Source organism: Anolis carolinensis, chromosome 3 (genome assembly GCF_035594765.1).
Source record: "Anolis carolinensis isolate JA03-04 chromosome 3, rAnoCar3.1.pri, whole genome shotgun sequence".
NCBI classification, from domain to species: Eukaryota; Metazoa; Chordata; class Lepidosauria; order Squamata; family Dactyloidae; genus Anolis; species Anolis carolinensis.
The window spans coordinates 80022684-80043010 of record NC_085843.1 but is presented as its reverse complement, the minus strand read 5'-3'; the positions used below and the strand labels follow the sequence as shown (position 1 = coordinate 80043010).

Here is a 20327-nt window from a genome sequence, read left to right as displayed (position 1 = left end):
GCCCTGCCTGGCTGACCAGGCAGGGAGGTTGTGGTGGCTGGCACACCTCCCCCACCATCCTCTTTTTGGGGTTCTTCCAAGGAGCTCCTGCGCCCTGTGCTTTTGGGTGTGCTTGGCTGGGCAGCCAATTGGGTTTGCTCCAGCCTGCGCCCGGATCAGCTGCACGTGGGCCCTGCTTTGTTCTGCCAGCACAGGCAAAGCATGGGCAGACCAGCAGTGGGCGCTGGGCGCCTCTCTGCTGTCCCATTCCTCCCGCCCTGAAATTATATCATTGTATGCATTTATTGTTCGATTGCTCAGCATTTGCTTTCATCACAACTTGGGGGCATGTGTCATGGACCCTGGATCCGGTTTGTGTTCCTCCCCCTTTATCAGTGAGGGGGGGGGGGGGTGTAGAAGTATGACAGTACCAGTGTCCCAGGCCGGAACCAGTTGGCTCACTGCCAGGGACCCCTACTGTTGTGAAGTGGCATTGGTCAGCATTGGGCTGTCCGATTCTTGATCCAGGACCCATGCGTGGCTGCCAACCCTGTTTCTCATTGTAACCAATAAACAAGTTGTGGCCTTTGGTTATCCCAAACCTATTGTATCTGTCTTTCCTTGTGGATTCCTGGTGAGGGGAGGTTGGTCACCACTGCCCACGCAAAGGCATCTTTAACCAAAGGTGGTTGCTGGCACCATCCCTTCAATACTCCCAATAATTTTCTGCATGAGATGTTCCACTCTACCAAAAAGCAAAGGCAATCTCTAAGTTACTTTACTGTCTTCACTGCGATACATCTCCTGCTGGGTTCTTATGACTGAAGTTCACTAAGCATATGTATTGAAGTGCACACATCACTTGTGTGAATTCTGGGCACCAGTGATAACCAAGAGCCATAGTAGAAAGGAAATCACTACCACAGGAAAATATGCAATACTGTATACATTTCTCTGGAAATAGGTTCTGGAGGGATTACTTATGTGAATTCATGTAATTGCACAGTAAAAGGCAGGCTGCGTCAGCTGGAGTTGTATGAAAATATATGATGAAGAAGAGCCAATAGTCTTTAACTAGTGATTCAGCAAACATACCCAGTTGACTTATTCTCTGAGCCAGTATCGCAGCATAACAGATGAAGAGATGTTGGTATGTCTTCTGTTGCATTTTAGTGCCACCAGAAGAGATTGTAACTGATCTTGTTTCCCACAAAGTATCCTGATTGAGATCCAAGGGACGTATTGCCACAGGACTTTATAATAGTCCACAACATTTAATAGGGATTTCTTTTCTCCTACAAATTGTATCATTTCCTCAAACAGATGTCTTTGAACAGTAATATAGAATGCATACTTGTGCAATGTGTATTCATCAATGTGCAGAGGGAATATTGTGGGTGTGCAGCTCTTGACTTAAGAAAACCCTATGCAATCCATGGGGATGCCACAAGTCAACAGGCAACTTGAAGACACATACATTTAGTTCTTTGAGGACCTAAGATTTACAGTTGCTTTGCATTTATATACAACCAGAAAGAAGTATCCAAAACTCTGTAGCAGTTCTTAGGCCATTTCTGTTTCAGGGAAGCTGATGCCTTTCCTGAAGAGAAGAATGTCTTATAGAAATATTGAGGATATGTACACTGCAGTCATGCTTGTGAAGAATAAAACCAACCCTACCATTAGGCATAGTTCCTATCTCCGGGGGCCTCAGAGTAGATGGTAGGAATAAGTTACAAGGTCTGGGAGGAGAAAACACAGATTTCTAAGTTACCTTATTGCCTTCAGGCATGACAGGGGCTGCAGTTCTGTCAAAAGTATTAATGAAACATTAAGTTGTCAGGGTGGTCCTCTTCTGTATATGGAATTGGAGAGAGTCACGTCTTCGTTGCGCAAAACCAAATGATTTTGGCCAAGCATGGAAAACAGCATCATATAGTTTAGAACTAAAATGTAAAAGAAAAAAGATATATGGTCTTGGTGGTGTTGAACAGGCAAAGTCTTGTCTAGTGTTGAATAGGCAACTTCTTGTGATTATTTTCTTGGCAGTACTAAAGCATAATTTTCAAAAATGTGCACACTATTTAAGGTTACCATTGCACCAAGATAAACAATATATGTACTATTAGGTCTCTATCTTCAAAGATAAAATTCTTTTTCAGAGACTTTCAAAAGACTTCCTAAAACAACTAAACTTATAATGACAAAATTTTAAAAATGGGTGAAGTGTAGGACTGAATTATTCCATTCAATAACAGATCCATTGGTACTTTGAGGGATTACATTTCCTTCATCAGTTTGACATATAGTATCTAAATACAAAGTAAGGAGAAAAGGGGAAAGGGTAATGGTCAAGATTCAATCATTACGTTTGCATTTTAATCATTATAATGTCTGACTAAAGAACACTGATCATTATTCCATACCAAAGGATGAACACTACAAGAACACTAATGCTGACTTTTTAAGAAAGCAATGTTGATCTATGGTCGAGCCCCTGGTGGTGCAGCGGATTAAACTTGCTGACCAAAAGGTCAGTGGTTTGAATCCAGGAAGCAGGGTGAGCTCCTGCTGTTAGCCACAGCTTTTGCCAACCTAGCAGTTTGAAAACATGCAAATGTGAGTAGATCAATAGGTACCGCTCCAGTGGGAAAGTAACAGTGCTCCATGCAGTCATGCCAGCCACATGACCTTGGAGGTGTCTACAGACAATGCTGGCTCTTCGGCTTAGAAAAGGAGATGAGCATCAACCCCCAGAGTCGGAAATAAACACCACCTCCAAGAGTCAGACACGACTAGACTTAATGTCAGGGGAGAACCTTTACTTTTACCTTAACTTTGATCTGCTGATGTATTTTTTTACAAGTCTACAGCAATTCTGCTGTACCAGGAGGGGTTTCCCTTTCTAGAATTCTTCCAAAATTTGTCCCATTAATTTTGATGAAGACAGTAAATCAGCAAGCACACTCAAGTTATGAATTTGTGCTTTTCATTAAAATTAATGAGGGAAAATGCATGTGCAAAGGTTTTGTGAACCATATCAGAGTTATTAGTCAGCAAAGAGTCCTAGTTCTCTATAAATTATGTAGAGAATAAAGGTGACCCTGGGCATTTAAGTTAACTTTTCTTGGCGGCTCTTGTTGTCACTTTAGACATCATATTATTTATGAATGTTCAGATGAGCAGAGCTTTTTAAAATTTAAAATGAAGTTCTCAGGAATTCCATGTCACTCTATCTTGGGACTACTTGGCTTAATCTTAAAGTGTAAAACACTTAGTCATCATATTGATCTACAAGGACCCTATGAATTCAACCAACTAAAATTTTGACATGCTATTTTAATTCTGCTAAACAATTGACTCAGTACTCACTATAGGTTATTTTAAAGTATAATCTACTGAGAAATGCTTGATTCCCCACTTTCACTTAATCCAGAAGTTCCTAAAAAGTGCATGTTGAAAAAAAACATTTTGGTATCACAGTTGTAGGTGGTAGGTACACATATGGAAAGTGATGAGTGGTAAGGCCAGCATTGGTTGCCATATAAAGAGGGCCTGTCCTTTTATTTTAAAAATGTTTAATATTCACATGCTGGGAACTTTCCTTATGTTTTTCAATGTTTAATGGGGGTTTCTTAGAAGTAATTGTTGGGTTGCTATAGGATATCTTGCCTTGGTGCAGCAAATCCTTTCACAGTGGCATACATGGTTCTCCTATCCATTTTATTCTTACAGCAATTGTGAGGTAGGTCTGACTAAGAGAGGAATGAGTCATCCATTGAGATTTGTGACTCAGTGGGACCTTGAATGGGCATCTATTGATGATTTTTGTTCCATTTCACAATAGATTTCAAGGCATTTTTGATGTTGTCCTATCTTGGACAGTGGTCTGTCCCATCTAGTTTGGAAGTTCTTACCAGTGGTTTGTTTATGCATACCTCTCAAATGTGTTTGCCTCTGCTGCCAATTATAAAATAAGAGTTTTGGTTAAAGATCATTGCAGACTGCTTCCCTAAAGAAACTTGGAGCAACATCATGTTTGAATTATTCTATTTTAGCCCCACATGAATTGTGCAAGACTGTAAAGGTGATGTGTACCATGACTGCTCAAGGGCTACTCTGTGAGCTGATTATTGGGAAGGGCTTTCAGTTGTGGGCCAGTCCAGCTAACATTATTTCTATAAAAGCATCACTCTGGCTGTCCTCAAAGCTCCTGCAAAATTTCTGTCCATTTCATTTGAAGAAAACTGAAACTGTAATTCTTATAATTCTTCCTAACTCTGCAAACTAATTCTGATTTCTATTCCTTTCTTTTTTGTTGTTTACCTTTAGTTCCCCCCAGATTTGTGGTTCAGCCAAGTGATCAAGATGGAATTTATGGGAAAGCTGTGATCCTCAACTGCTCTGCAGAAGGCTATCCTGTCCCGACAATAGTCTGGAAGTACTCCAAAGGTATTTTTCCTACCTTACAGATTATTAGTAATAATCTTCTCTGAAACACTCCTAAAAACAGTCTAAAAACAATTCTGAAATCCAGTTTTAAAACAGCTAAACAACCATTTTAAACACTGAATGCTTTGTAAAATAGCACTGTTTTGTTGGACTACTAGAAGCTTAAATGTAGAGGGACCAGTCCAATTTTCTTGGGTAGGGAGTTCCACAGTTAAGGCTCTGGTACAGAGAAAGCTCTATTATGAGTACCTGTCAACCTAACCTGTTGTGTATTTGGGACATACAATTGGGCCTCCTCCGAAGAGCTCCCATTCTGGCAGACGCATAGGTTCTATCAGATATCCTGGCCCCAAGTTGTTTACAGCCTTGTAAGTCAACACCCACACCTTTAATCAAGCTCGGCAGCAAACTAGAAGTCAGTGCTGTTCTTTCAAGACTCGTGTTATATGGTGTCTAAAATACAAAGCTGACCCCAGGGCTTTTGCCTTTTGCACTAGCTGCAAACTTCCAAACACTTTTCAAGAGTGTCCCCACATAAAGTGCATGACAGTACTCTAATTGGAAGGTAACCAACACATGATCCATTGTGGCCAAATCTGTCTCCTTCAAGAAAGCCCACTGTTGGCTCAGCAGTTGGAGCTAAGCAAGGACATTCTTGGCCACCACAGCAACCTGGCTTTCCAGAAGCAGCACTGGGTCCAAGAGCAACCAAGATCTGAGTCTGATTTAAACCTCAGTATGTATGTTCACATCCAGTCCTTTACTGCTTCCGGACAATGATTCAGTACTACCACAGCCTCCTTGGCATCAGTTGTAAAGGAGTAATAAAGTTGGACATCATCAGTGTACTGATGGCACCCAACCCCAATGTTATGGATGATTAGATAAGAAAAATATGTATTTTTACATCCCCTATGGAATCCATGTGTCTATATGCTTTGGAATATGGCATTCACAAACATTTGGAGATCATAACCTTTTGGAAAAGTTTGATCTTTCAGAGAAGAGCCAAAAACCCATTTGAGTAGAATCTTCTCATATGGTATTTAACCAAATGTAATATGCAAGGCTATGTCTTCAGTTGTTATACTATTTTCTGTGATCTGTTAGAAAAACAGAGAATATGCCAGTGCATAAAAACAGCAGAGTTTCAGAAGTTTTTTTCAGTGCCCAAAAATATCTACTCTCCCATCAAACAACTGGCTTTATATCATGTACTCAAAAGACAAAAATGAAGTGACATTTTTAAAATATTTTATTCATGATTTTAGGTATACATAAAAAAGTGGGAGAACAATATATAGAAAATAGATAGGAGGATAGAAAAAAAAGACAAAAATGAAGTAGGCTTTGGTAAAATAACATATTTGGTTTACTCACAACCTTCATGTGTTCAGCATAATACAGGTACATAGCTTATCAGTTCAATTTCAGATACGTTTGAGATAGACACAGGGCATCTTTCTTAAAGCACCAGCAAGTGTTTGCTCTTGACAGTCCAAAGTCTAAGAAGAATCTAAAATGGAGTCTGAGGTCTGAGCTGTCTCAGATCAGATCATGTGGTCTGCAGCCCCTCCCACAACTTCTCATTAAACATAGAGCAAAAGAAACTGCATACCAGAACATACATACAAAACAGTAAGCAAACAGAAACATAGATTAAGAAATTACTAGAGGAGGCTTGGAGAAGGTTGTAATTTCTTACACTCACTGTGTATTACTAAAATAAAGCAACAGAATAGCACTGTTTCCAAGCAGAACCTGGATCCCAGAAGGATGCCATAAATTGAAAGAGATGTAATAAATGATTGAAAACAGGTATTTGTATGAATAAAGCATTACACATTTCAGATATTTCTCATTTCATCTGACATCACTGAGGAAGGCAGTAGTTGAAGCATTTGATGCTTTATTCATACAGATACCTGCTTTCAATCATTTTATTAAAATTATTTCAATTTTATGGCCTTCTTCTGGGATTCCAGGTACTACTTGAAAATAGTTCTGCTCAGATGCTTTATTTAATTCTCCCCTTTTCCTTCTCCTTCTCAATCTTCCCCCACCTGAGTATTCCTTTCAAAAAAAATCCTATGAAATTCATGATGTCACCATATGTTCACAGACAACATACACCCAAACAAACTTTAAAATAATTTTAACTTTTAACCAAAGTACTACATTTTTAACTTGTCTCTCCCTATGTCCCTTAGGCTGCTTCCACACAACCCTTTAACCCACACCCAATTGGGTTTAAGAAACCTGATTGGGCGTGGGTTAAAGTCCACACACCACCCGTGAAGACCTGTGCTTTCCTGGCAGAGGGGGTTGTCCAGATATCTTGCCAGACCTTTATTTATTTATTTATTTGCGACATTTATGTCCCGCACTTCTCACCCCGAAGGGGACTCAGGGCGGTTTACAAGTATATATACATACATTATATTATATTATACAACTATATTGCAATATTATTAGCAATAATATTTTTTTCAGTGCCCAAAAATATCTACTCTCCCATAAAACAACTGGCAGGGCACCCAAAAACCAACCCCCCCCCCCAAAGGAAAAGCCTGAAGTAAAAATTACTTCCCCAGCCACCATTACCCTGCTGCCGGCCCTCTCCTTGTACATAGAAATGACATTCCAGGAGAGGGGGGATGAGGAAGAATTTTCTTCTGGTGAGTCATTTCTGTGCACCAGGAGAGGGCCGGCAGCAGGGTAATGGCCAGATAAGTAATTTTTCCTTTTAGGTTTTTTAAGGGGTTTGAGGGAGGGGAGGGGAGTTATCCTGGGTTTTCCTGCTTTGTGCTGAATGAATTCGCTTTTACCTGAGGTGTTGTTTGGATGCCTCCGGTAAAAGTGTGGGAGCTCACACATTTTGTGAGCTGTGTGGATGTGCCCTCCGACTGCACCACAAAGTTGTTAAAACAGTTAAAAGAATTATTTTTGCTACCTTGCATAATTTATGTTTTTGAGGTGTGAAGGTTATAGATCACATTTTATCCATAGTAAAAATAAATTATCCGCAGTTGTTTTCTTTCACCCTTCTTATCTTCTGATTCATCACTTGTTTTCCCAATAGGTGCTGGGGTCCCCCAGTTCCAGCCAATTGCCTTGAATGGCCGCATCCAGCTTCTCACAAATGGATCCTTGTTGATCAAGCACGTGCTGGAGGAAGATAGTGGATACTACCTCTGCAAGGTCAGCAATGATGTGGGGGCTGACGTCAGCAAGTCCATGTACCTCACTGTTAAAAGTAAGAATTTCTTCCTGATCCAAGTAATAACTATTAAATTGCAAAGGCATATCTGTCATCTCATGTACTGAAATGATAGTTTGCATTCACATTGGGATGCACTAGTTATACATTCTTTTCCCATCAGCACAATCATGCTACTGGATGCAATTTACATGAGATAGATTTAAGAGACCAATGAGAGGAGTGGTTAACATTGTCTGTAAACTTTTTTTGCAATGTCAGTTTATATATTTAGAAAACTCAAGAGTACAATGTGAGACCTTTAAATTGCAGATATCTGCTTAATTCAGATTGAATCTAGGGTGAAATTAGTGCATTATGGTGCTTCTATAAGGTTGTTAATTTGTTTTTAAAAAAATTTGTATTTTTCTACTTCTGCTTGGTGATTGGAAAAGATAGGATAATATATTAGACAGTGCAGTAACTATGACTTTAAATCAGCAACATCTATTCTTAATTGTGCATTAACTAGAGTAGCCAGACTTGTGGAACTTATTCTAAATGAAGAGAACATGGTTGGCCTGTACAATATCAAGGTTATAATTTGAATTGAAAAGTGCTTTACAGAAGTATCTGCAACAAACATGAATATTCACAGTAGCTCTTCGTGTATTCTGTTAGCAAGAAACAGTTAGGACTCCAACTACTAAAGTGATTTTGATATGGCTAAAGTTGCATATCAAAAAAATTGAACGTTTAAACAATGATTTTTGGTCAGGAGTTTTAGATCAAGGGGCTCCATGCGTAGTAAAGGCCCATCTATTAATATTTTGAGTTTTATCAAATAAAAATGTTGCAAATAATGCAAAAAATTTTACAAATTATGTTTTTCACCTTTGAAAGAGTAGAACAAAATGATACTAATAGCTAGCCAGCCAATCTCCACATGATTCTTAAAATTTCTCACCAGATGCTGTTCTCTAGTCTGTTACTGGTGGATTAGTACTGAACTCTTTTAAGTGACTATGGACCTTATCCAACTAGGTGGGGGGGGGGCACAGAGGTAGTGTCTTCTTGTATTTTGTGGCACTCTGTCTTGAGAGAAGGCAGATAATTTACTCACCCCATCATACAAGAAATTGCACCTCTGCCAATTTCTAGTTAAACCATGCGTTTTATTCCTCATCACATGGGCGGCTGTTGCCCCCTCCCATTTCATTGTCTGTGGAGTGCCCACGTCACAGATTTTTTTTTTGAAAATGTGCAATTGTGGAAAAACTTTCAAAACAGGAAATTATCAATAAGGCAAATCTGCCATTTCCCATTCCATGGGAAAATACCAGTTTCTAAGTGTTTCTCAATGCAGGGAGATGAGTGGACCAATTTTAGCCTGTCTTTCAAGTCTTGTGATGTGGAGATGGAGTCCCACAAGCAATCCATGGAACAACTTGTACCTTAATGAGACATGTCGCATTATCACAGGATGTCTATCCTCCACAGCACTGAAGAAATTATACTGTTTAGCCAGTATTGCACCACCTGGCATCCACCAGGAAGTAGCAGCCAATAATGAAAGGACCAAGGCAGTGACATCTCCAGTCAATCCCCTGTTCGAATATCAACCAGCACGCCAATGCCTTAAATCAAGAAATAGTTTCCTAAGATTTACAGAGATACTCGCAGAAACACCTCAGCAAGCAAGAGTCCAAAGGTGGCAGGCTAAAACCCAGAATCTCAAGTCATGACTGATACTAAATGAGAAATTCCCCCTGGGCACACAGAAAACTTGGTGACTTGGAAGGTGCTAAACAGACTGCACTCTGGTACCATGAGATGCAGAACCAATCTTAAGAAATGGGGCTACAAAGTGGAGTCCACGACATGCGAGTGTGGAGAAAAGCAAACCACAGACCACTTATTACAATGCAGTCTGAGCCCTGCCACATGCGCAACGGAGGACCTTCTTATAGCAACACCAGAGGCACTCCAAGTGGCCAGCTACTAGTCAAAGGACATTTAGTATAATGCCAAGTTTTAAACTTTGTTTGTGTTTTTAAATACATTACAACTGTACCCTCAGTTCGCTTCATTCACAATCTCTTCATTCATATTTAAATAAGCACAAGGTCAAGTATTAGCCTATCTCTTTGTTATCAGTAACACACAAACATTAGACAGTCTAATATGCGTAGCTTTCTGTATTACATCTGATATCCAATATGATATACTCTATAGGTGATAGTCTGTGCTCCACAGGTATTTTCCCAGGCCTCAAAATAAGCTTGGTCTATAACACATAACTTTATAATTGTATAGTATAAGATGTTCTTAATACCAGCATGGCTCCCATTCAACCACCATGATTAAACTTGAACTAAGCAAATGCAGTGTGTGCAAGCAAAAATATGAGGAAATTCTGATTTCTTAAAATAAAATGATGCCAGTTTTCCAAAATCTATTATTACCAGACCAGTTATAGACTTGTAGCAATGCAATGTAATTTGACAATCAGAGTTTAAAACAACAACAACTCGGTTTTTCCTTAGCTCTGAGCTGCACACTGCTTTCATGTGTAATAAAAGAGCATCCTTTATCAAATAAAAGCAGGAGCCTCTCTGGAGAGCCAGTTATTGTTTGAATCAAACGAAAGCTTCTCTGGTTCCAAGACAACATATACATGTATCCTCTCTTCTCCCTTTACAAATGTACCCACTTTCAATTTTGTGTTTGCAAAGCAATTATAGATGACAGTATTTGCGTGGCAGGGTCTCTTTAGCCTAACATGCCTTCAATTCAGTCTGAAGTTCAATATTTAAAATTACAAGGTTGGTGAATAATCAGGAATGACGATAAAATAAGCACCTATGTGACATTCTTTAAAATATGTGCCTTTGTTCTTTTCTTTGTTGCTTTACCCTTTCCTCCACCATTTCCCTTGCTTTGTTCCCTGCCCTCATCTATCGGCTTTTCTGCTCCAGTCCTGAGGGACAGCTGTACTACTAGATTCAAGCCCCAAGCTCCTTCTCAGCCTGACTCACCCTGCTAGCCATTAATTGATCCCATATACGCAATGTGATTGCCGGGCCCTGCAAGGTCACTCTCTAACTGCCTCTCCTTGTTCTCAGAATGAGACGGGAGAGGCATTGTGCTACAGGCAGCATTTCTGGGTGACAAGGTTAGAGAGAAATATCGTTCTCATGCATGCAGAATGACTGACAGATATTTTCCAACTTACTTGGAAGCTCCCACCCCCAAATTGCCTTAATAATTAGAGGCTTTCAGGGCAAACTTTACGATGACAAAGGAACTGAGAAACTAATATGGATTAAGCAAAATAATTTAGGTCACAAGAGTCCAGAAATCTACTACTTTGAAAAAAATGCATATAAACACCAACATTTCCTAGCTCAGCAACAACCAGCAACATCTGTTGTGCAATTGTTACCATCTTAAAAAGGTTTATGTTCTTGAGAAATATTATTATGAAAGAAGCAGAAGACACTTCACCAAATTTGACTGGAGGGTTGCCCTCTCCATTTTATACATGAAAGCATTTTGATTTATCGTGTAGTTTCAGAAATCTATTTGTTGTAGCATTTTAAAATCACTTTTATTTTTTTACTTGTGTCAATGAAAGACTAACGGTAAAGATAAAGGTTTCCCTTGACGTTAAGTCCAGTTATGTCTGACTTTGGGGGTTTGTGCTCATCTCCATTTCTAAGCCGAAGAGTTGGCATTGTCCGTAGACACCTCCAAGGTCATGTGGCTGGCATGACTGCATGAAGCGCCGTTACCTTCCTGCCGGAGTGGTACCTATTGATCTACTCACATTGGCATGTTTTCAAACTGCTAGGTTGGCAGAAGCTGGAGCAACAGCGGGCACGCACTCCTCTCCCGGAATTTGAACCTGGGACCTTTCGGTCTGCAAGTTCAGCAGCTCAGTGCTTTAACACAGACTACACAGAAATAAATCAAATACCTTTAATTTAAAACAACTGGATTCTTATAACTAGATTCCTACTGAAATAGAGTTTACAACTAAATGTAATTATTGTAATTTTGTTGTCTTGTCAGATTCTGTAATGGACTAGGGACCTCTTCACACAAAGCAAAATAGCCCCATTTTGGCGCTTTTGGCTGGGGCCTGCCGTCTGCCGAGCAGCATCTGACGATGCATAGCAGGCTCTGTCCACATTTCTCCTGAAGTGAAGGGAAAGTATTAGAAGGCTCTTCCTCCTCCACCACAGGGAGGAAAGTGTTTTTTGGGTACTTCCAACAGACAGGGTGCCAACGCTCCTTGTCCCATTCTCACCATGTGATGGGGGAAGGAGGGAAGGTGTGTGTGGCACCATGACGCACCCCACACACTTTCCCTTTTGCCAGCAACTGCTGGCACAATGGCTAAAACACCCATGAAGTGAAATCCTGTTTCTCCCTTTTGGGGCCCTTCCACACAGCCATATAATCAGGATATCAAGGCAGAAAATCCCACAATATCTGCTTTGAACTGGGTTATCTGAGTCCACACTGCCATATATTCCAGTACAAAGCAGCAAATGTGAAATTTTATTCAGCTGTATGGAAGGGTCCTTGGTCTTTTTAAGTTGCACTCTCTTTGCAAGACTTGTTTCCTGACTATTCCTTTTTTAAAAAATCATATTTTGATTTACTATTAAAAAGAAAAAATCAGTTGGTATTAGTGTGCTTTTTTCTTGATAGTACATATTTTAAATCTCCTTTTCTTGATGCCACAGCTCCCAGACTTCCACAGCCAAAATAAGATGTGTCTGTGTGTCTTTGTAGTTCAAAGAAGTCACTTTGCCAAACTCTAGACTGGTTTATGTATTCTGTATATGCGTCTCCTTGAAGAGTTTTCATGATTGTGTGGATATGGCTGCTCATTCTATCAGAACTTCTTCAAATGTAATATGCTAGACTATAAAGAGGTGGGGGGGGGGTGTTCTTGCAAGCAAGTATGAGCAAGGATTTCATTTGATTTTTAAGAGAACCAATGAGGGGCACACTTCTCAGATGAATACATGCACCAGAATACAGTTAACTTTTGGAATGAGCACTTCTCCAAGTTTTGTAATGGCATTCTTGGTTAACAAATTTGTGCAGCAATATTTTTAGCAGGACAAATATCACAAAAATGTGGAAGGTTCTGTATAATACATGTGTACATTAGGGAAGTTTGCTCATATGGTTTTGAAAGTAAACATTGGCAGAAATTGGCTTAAGCCACATCCAAATATGGACTGACTTACCTATTTGTACTTTTAAAAACAGAACACTGTTTAGTACTCAGCCTTATTAAAAGCTTCCAGACACCTTGGAGAGCTAAGACGTGTCAGGTTGGGCAGAGTGGAATTCAAGTTCCGTACGCAAAAGATCTGAGGTTTGATAATAATAATAATAATAATAATAATAATAATAATAATAATAATAATAAAACTTTATTTATACCCCGCCACCATCTACCCAACGGGGACTCGGGGCGGCTTACATGGGGCCATGCCCAAAACAATACAATGTAAACAGCATATAAAAGAACAGCACAACACAATACAATAAGCAATACAGTAAATAATATCCATTACAAAATAAAACAAGGAGACAATGAAAACAAGGGCAGACCACATGAACATTAAGTTAAGCTGGGATGGACACTTTTCTGAACCCATGGAAGGCTGAAAAGATGGATGGTAAAAAGGTGTGATTCAGCACACAAGGCAGCCAAGTTCCCTTTTATGTTGTGAAGGAGAATCATATATTGTAGTGCCTGAGTAAACTAGGATATGAACCTAGAGTGCAGGCTTATAAATGTAGCTTGGCAAACAGTAGTAGGCCATTTCCTTTCAGGGCCAACAGTTTCATCTATGACTGTTTCACACACAAGAACTAGTAGAACACAGAACTAATAGATCAAGTGACTATAGCAATTATGCATCTTTGTAGTTTATTACATAATGACTCATATGGAAAACATTCTAGACATGAAAAAGATAATCTCAATGTATAATAGGGATGGAAAGAATATTCATTTTTATTCATTCTCCTGACAAGATGAGGTTTTTGATTCTTGCAAGATCCAGACATGCATGCAAACTTTTAGGAATTTCAGATGATTCGTACTAAATAATTACCTTTATGTTCATTTATGAGATGCATAGTTTCGGAACAAACACTGTTTTCCCCAAATGTGGCTGCAGATTGTCTTTACATGCATCCATTCATAAGGGGATATATTATTTCAGATAATACTGCTGCCATACAGGCCTGAAACAACTGTCACACATTTTGTTTTTAGCATTGCTCACACTTTCCTTGTTAGCATTTTATATCACTCAAATACTGGTCATTTCCTGTCACTGAAGGCTGCTTGAATAGTTTCATCTCACCTTTCTTCAAGCCAGATTTCAGACTTCTTTCCATACAACTTGTTCTTCTATGCCAGTGGCCAGACTCCTAGAAATCCCAGACAGTTTACCAGCTGTAAGCAAGCTTGTTTTCTGCTGCCCTGCAGACTGGGACGCAGAACAATGGCTTCAAACTACAGGAAAGGAGATTCTACCTGAACATCAGGAAGAACTTCCTCACTGTGAGGGCTGTTCGGCAGTGGAACTCACTCCCCCGGACTGTGGTGGAGGCTTTTAAGCAGAGGCTGGATCTGTCGGGGGTGCTTTGAATGCAATATCCTGCTTCTTGGCAGGGGGTTGGACTGGATGGCCCATGAGGTCTCTTCCAACTCTACTATTCTATGATTCTAGGATTTCTTGGAGTTAAAGCCAAAAACATCTGGGGACACTAGGTTGAAAACCATTGTTCTATGCCAAGGAAATGTTTTACAAAAATTCACCTGCTTACTTTGGTGCCAGTAGGGATTTCTTAAGCTTTGTAACAATGCAGGTTGGGATGACTCTTCTTCCAGTAATACTGGGATAAGTCTCCTGTTCTTGTTCCCAATAAGGTAAGATGCCCCTCCATCTGACACTCATGCAATTTATTAAGGAAATCCATGATAAATAAAAGTATGCTGTATATCAGACAAGCATTTGATTTTGTCGTTACATGAAACATAAAAACAACCATTGTGGTACATGTCAAAGCAGCTACTCCTCTGGAGAACAAATGAAATGCCTGTCACTGCCAATATCCTTCAAATTTGGATGTGGTTATGGATAGAAGAGAGAAATGAAAGACAAGGAAAGTGAAAACATTTGTTTGTAGCACTCAGATAATGGTCCATGCAACATGCTATGGATTCCTGGGATTTAAAGTTTATGATGGATATTCAGAAGTCTTGGCCAGTGAAGTTAGTGATTTACCAGACTACAAATCCTGGGTTCCCATAGGTCCATAGCACTATTACTGAGTAGTCTGAAAGGGCTCCATGTATTGCATAGCAATTAGGTAATCTGCCTATAATCCCATTTTATTAAAACTTTTTTTTGTCTTCTGAATAAATGCAAAGGCAGAATGCTACTCACCTTTTCCCTTATGACAGAGTAGCATAATCTTTGGCCCTGCTGTCATCCCCAACCAGTCTGGCCCATAGTGAGAAATGATGAGAGTAGCAGTTGGTCAACACTCAGAGGACCAAGGATTATCCATTTCTTCCGTAGACTTTCTTAAATCTTCCAATTAGTGCCCATGTTGGTGTCATTATAGCACCAAGTCAAAACATGATGTTTTAATAAAGTATTTGGGACCTAATTGATTTTATCCAAATTTGCATATGAGTTATTTAAAAGGTTAAATAACTTAATATGTTTTTGATCATTTAAAATAATTCCTACTGTTTTAAACTGAATATATTTCACAATCTTCTAATTATTATTAATAATAATATTGATGATTAAAAAAATAAAAAAAATATTTGTTACCCCTCTCTCCTAATGGCTCAAGCACAGTATAACAAATTCGAAACGTATGAGCATAAAATACATACAATAAAATGCATGGATAAAACACAGAATTATAAAAAAAACACACACCAAACACAGGTTACAAAAGTAAACATATAGTGGCAATAGAATGTAAATTCAAAACTCGTGATTCAAAGTTGACTGGGTAGGCCTGCCAGAAGAGATGGGTCTTCAATTGGGTTTTAAATTCTGCCAGATAATTCCTCAATGAAAAGGCCAATGAAAAGGTCCTTTGGGTGATGGCTGCCAGTTGGGTTCTGGCTGGTTGGGGTAGTCCCCATCCCCCCGTCCCCCCGGAGGACCTCAGTGTCCTAAGGGGTGGATAGTGCCAGAGAAGGGATCCTTTGGGTAACCTCAACCCAAACCAAACATTAAGTGTGTGTGTGTGTGTGTGTGTGTGTGTATGTGTGTGTGTGTGTGTGTATGTGTGTATATATATATATATATATATATATATATATATATATATATAAAAATAATAATGGTTTATATATATATTGTATAGACATATACTTATGGCTGAGATCTATGTTGCATTGCCACTGCAGCACCAATGTGAGAGAATGCCCTTTCCAACACCTCCACACCTGCTGCAGCTCTACATCTCTCCTAGAAACTGGCTAGGAGGGTCTCTTAGCCCTCCAAAACTGATCTTTATTTTTTGGGGAGTAGCTGCAATGGGAAGGCGATTACTCCCTCCCATTTTTGCAGGACTTTGCTGTTCACTAATCAAAATCCTTGAGTGAATACTGCCTTATTTTTCAATGTCATTTAAGATGATCAGAGAGAAAGGCTGTTTCTAAATGATGGAAGCTTAAAGCTGTTGTTATATAAAAATGAACAGAAGAAAAGAGCCACCCAGTATCACAACTGTTTTCATCAAACGCATGCTGGTGCACAATACCAAATCAATAAAAAAATTAATGCACAGTCTGAGAGGAGATAGAGAGAAAATTATGCTAAACCTTGAAAACATGAAAAAAATCCCTAGACACAAGCATTTGCTCTTGTTAGTATAACAGGCCTTTTTCCCCTGTTCTTTTTGGTCTTAATGAGGTCCTCCCACCATGAGAGATGAACAAGCTCCAAGTGCTGTTTGCTGCCTCTTCAGACCATCAGCACAGCTTTGATGTAAGGACTTGCACTTTAATCACCCATCATGTGTCATTACCCCGACAGGCGGCAGCAGCCGCAAGATACAAGCTCCAATAAATTGCATCGAAAGCCACTGAAGCGATCCTTTGTTGATTTTCTTTTACAGCTATTCAATGGCAGATCAGCTGTCATAACAACACAGTGCCTGTGGCAATAGGGTGAAATTAAACGTGAAGTATGTTCAAGGTAGCGGGTAGAAAAACCGGAATATCCTTTTTTTCTCCTGTTGATTCTAATGCTGCTTCTTCTTCTTCTCAAGTCTCAGTAATGCTGAGCCCCTGGCAATTGGCTGAAATGAACACTGCATCTCTGCAGGATAATTGCCAGATATATCACCATAGAAGAAGGAAAAAGTGCTTTTTATATGCAAATGAGTACTTTCCTTATCAATATTTTTCTTTAATAAAGGATACCGGCTTTTCAAAGGCTATCTGTGTGTTTTAACCCATTTTATAAGTGCCTGAACTCCATCTTATACTACTTTTTTATTCCCCACATACAAGCATACATCAGTCTTTTTATTCTCCTGACCCCTAGGCCCCGATACTTTTCTGTCTAATCAGAAGGTTCTTAGCAGCATCAGGATTGGGTGGATGGTGAAGGAGAGGTGGAGAAACATAGATGCATGGTGTCTAGTTGCAGTAGCGTTTCTGCAGTAAACAGTGTTGTACAGCTTGAACTGAGAAAGAATGAGATTCTGCTCTAGCAAATCCTAAACTAGTAGTGTTTAGGATTTACTAGAGCAGAATGCCATTCTTTCTCAGTTCAAGCATGAGAGAAGCCCCCCAGCAATACATCTGGGCATCCCCTAGTCAACATCTCTACAGACAGCCAATTCTCTAACACCAGGAGTGACTTGTAATATTTTCTCAAGTTACTTCTGACATGATTAAAAAACAAGTAGTGAGCCAGCCTACAACAGGTAAGGTAAATAGATGCTGCTTCAGAATCCCTTACTTGGTATGCATGAACAGCCAAACAGATAAAAGTGAAAAAAAGAGGAAGGGGACTAGCCTGCCCAAGCAGCATGTTACCCCCAGTATGTTTTAAAAAGCATAAATCTCTAAATCTTGCAACCAAAATGCAAATCATAAGAAAAGTAGAGGGTGGTGAAAGAAAGAAAAAAAATCCACCCCTAGATGCATTTTAGGAAATGCTTTCAGGTAGTCTACAGAAAGTTCAGTTTTTTTCTTTCTTATGCAGGGCTTGCATGACTTGGTTATTGGATTCAATCTGTTGATATTGTTAGTTTTGACTTAACCATTGCTGAAACATATCAAGTTGGTCTTTCTCATGATGTAGGAACTCATTTCTATTATTTCTAAGTTATTTCTGTCAAATTATCGGTAATGCTCAGGAGCTCAAATACAGGAAAATTAAGAGCAATTTAATGACCTCATCAGACAAGCTAATTTGCCAGTTGTACGCTGCTTCATCTCCCTTTATGGCATGGAGCCCTTCACACAATGTAAAGGGACTTCCAGCCAGGCTCCATGCCAAAAAGGGAGGTGAAGTAGAGCCCGTCGCCGCATTGGCAACATGGGAGCCTTCCTGTGTTGTCTTTCCTTCAGTAGAGGGAAGCCGTGTGGCAACGCTTCCTGCCATGGGATGAGGGAGAAGGTAAGGCGGTTGATGTAGGGCATGGAGAGGCAGCTTCTCCATTCCCCCCGCCAAGAGCCCATGGATTCAACCCAATTCAGGTAAGTGATTAACCATTGCAAAAGAAAACCAACAAAGTTGAAAAACCTTTTCTCCTCACTCCATCCCTTAACTTAATTTTTTTCAGCTAGAAATATTTTCTTGTAATGGAAGTTTTCTAAACAGAAAAGCTCTTGTAATGATAATTCATAATATTTTAGCTTGTGCTATGCCATCATAATACTTTGCAACTATATTTATTAAATAAAAACTATACATTGCGCTGTCAACAAGGAGTAAAAGGAATTATTTATTATGGATGGCAATAACTATTTCGCTTGCTCATTAGTGTATTGATTGTTATAGGGGTATAGTATATCAAGAAGGATAATAATAATAATAATAATAATAATAATAATAATAATAATAATAATAATAATAATAAACTGTATTTATACCCCGCCACCATCTCCCCATTGGCCTGGGTTTTATTAATATTGGTGCAACTTCCTTAGAATTTGCATTTTGGATTTGAAACACCCAAGTGTTTCTACCAGTTCTCCATGCATGGTGGGCCCTGTACCTGTAAATTTTATTTTCAAAAGGAAGTATATTTTTTCTATCTAAAGAGCAGAATGGATGGACTAAATTTCACTGCTGTCAGCCCCAGCATCTAAATAGGGAGGGCTTATCTTGCAGTGATGGGATGTGGATGATACTCAGTTTAGGACAAATGTTAACAGGGTATTTGAGGAATCCAAAATCCCACAAAATAGATTCAGCCCCTTCAAAGTCTGGAATAAAATCTGCATATTTGGTATGGAAACCATCACCTGAGACCATAGGTTGACTGTCTTTCATACCAATGGGCTGATATCCTGTTGGTTAGATAACAACAACAACAACAACAACAACAACAACAACAACAACAACAACAATTTTATTTTTATACCCCGCCACCATCTCCCCAAAGGGACTCAGGGCAGCTTACATGTAGAACCAAGCCCGGAACATACAACAAAATGTACCAGCTAAAAGCATACTTAAAACCATAATATAACATATCATGAACAGTCTAATTAAAACAATTCAAAACAGCAAGGTATAAAAACATCGTAAAAGTATATCAAGAGAGGGCTGGGCATTGTCTTGTTCAAAAACAGACCATAGGGCCAGGGCTGGGGGTAAAGTGCTGAGTGCAACCGTTCAATTCTATCGGACCCATTCAATCAAGTGATGAATGTTAAACCTAATGGATGGAATATCCCTACTCTAATTAGGACTGCAAGAAAATGCAGGTCACAGTTTATTCTGTAGTACTTGTCCACAAATCAACAGTTAAGAGGGAATCAAGTTTAAAAGATTTCTAAAATAAGTGGAAAATGAATCCATGTTAAAGAAGAAGAAAATGCTGATGAGAGGACCTCATACAAAATATGTATGCTCAGAAGTAAGTCCTGAGTTGAGTGGGCCTTTGTTATTTGCCAATGAATTAACTTTAACTTAAGGAGATCCTATATATGGAAGAGTTCCAAGAGCCGTCGTCATCAACTGCTTTCCTCAAATCCTAAAACTCAGGTTTTCTGTTCATATGTAATTCTGATCCTGTCTTCGCAGTTGTACTGAAGATTCCTGGGTTTGTTAGTAGGCAGGCACATCATTTGCAGTGGTGCCTGGTGCCATGTCAATGGAAGCAGTCAATCTATTCTGAGTTTCAGTCTTAATTTTAATTTGGTTATCTAAGATGCTGAACCTGATTCAGAAACCACGATAACTCCTTTAAAATTCAGACTTCAGCCAGGAGCAGAGTCACTATCTCCTTCTCATGGAAACCACAAATTTTGCTTGAGAAAGCAAGGGCCATTATGGAAGGATTATTGACTTATGTTTGCCATGGTCATACTAAAAAGCCTGAAAATGGTTAGCACAAGTGCAAATGTATTTGGTGTTTATAGACTGGTGCATTAATAGTTGTC

The 20327-nt window shown here is 39.3% G+C and overlaps 1 protein-coding gene across 8 annotated transcripts in view; it reads left to right on the top strand.

Moving 5' to 3' along the window:
• Window positions 1-20327, top strand: part of dscam (DS cell adhesion molecule) — a 445521-nt gene that overhangs the window by 264330 nt on the left and 160864 nt on the right. For all 8 annotated transcript variants that reach the window (XR_010004224.1, XM_008107492.2, XM_008107491.2 and 5 more), the window contains 2 exons: window positions 4312-4431; window positions 7514-7687. Coding sequence is in view for 7 of the 8 variants with exons in the window: in XM_008107492.2 (XP_008105699.1) it covers window positions 4312-4431; window positions 7514-7687 (294 nt within the window). In the remaining variant the exon portion in view is untranslated. The remainder of the gene's footprint in view (window positions 1-4311; window positions 4432-7513; window positions 7688-20327) is intronic.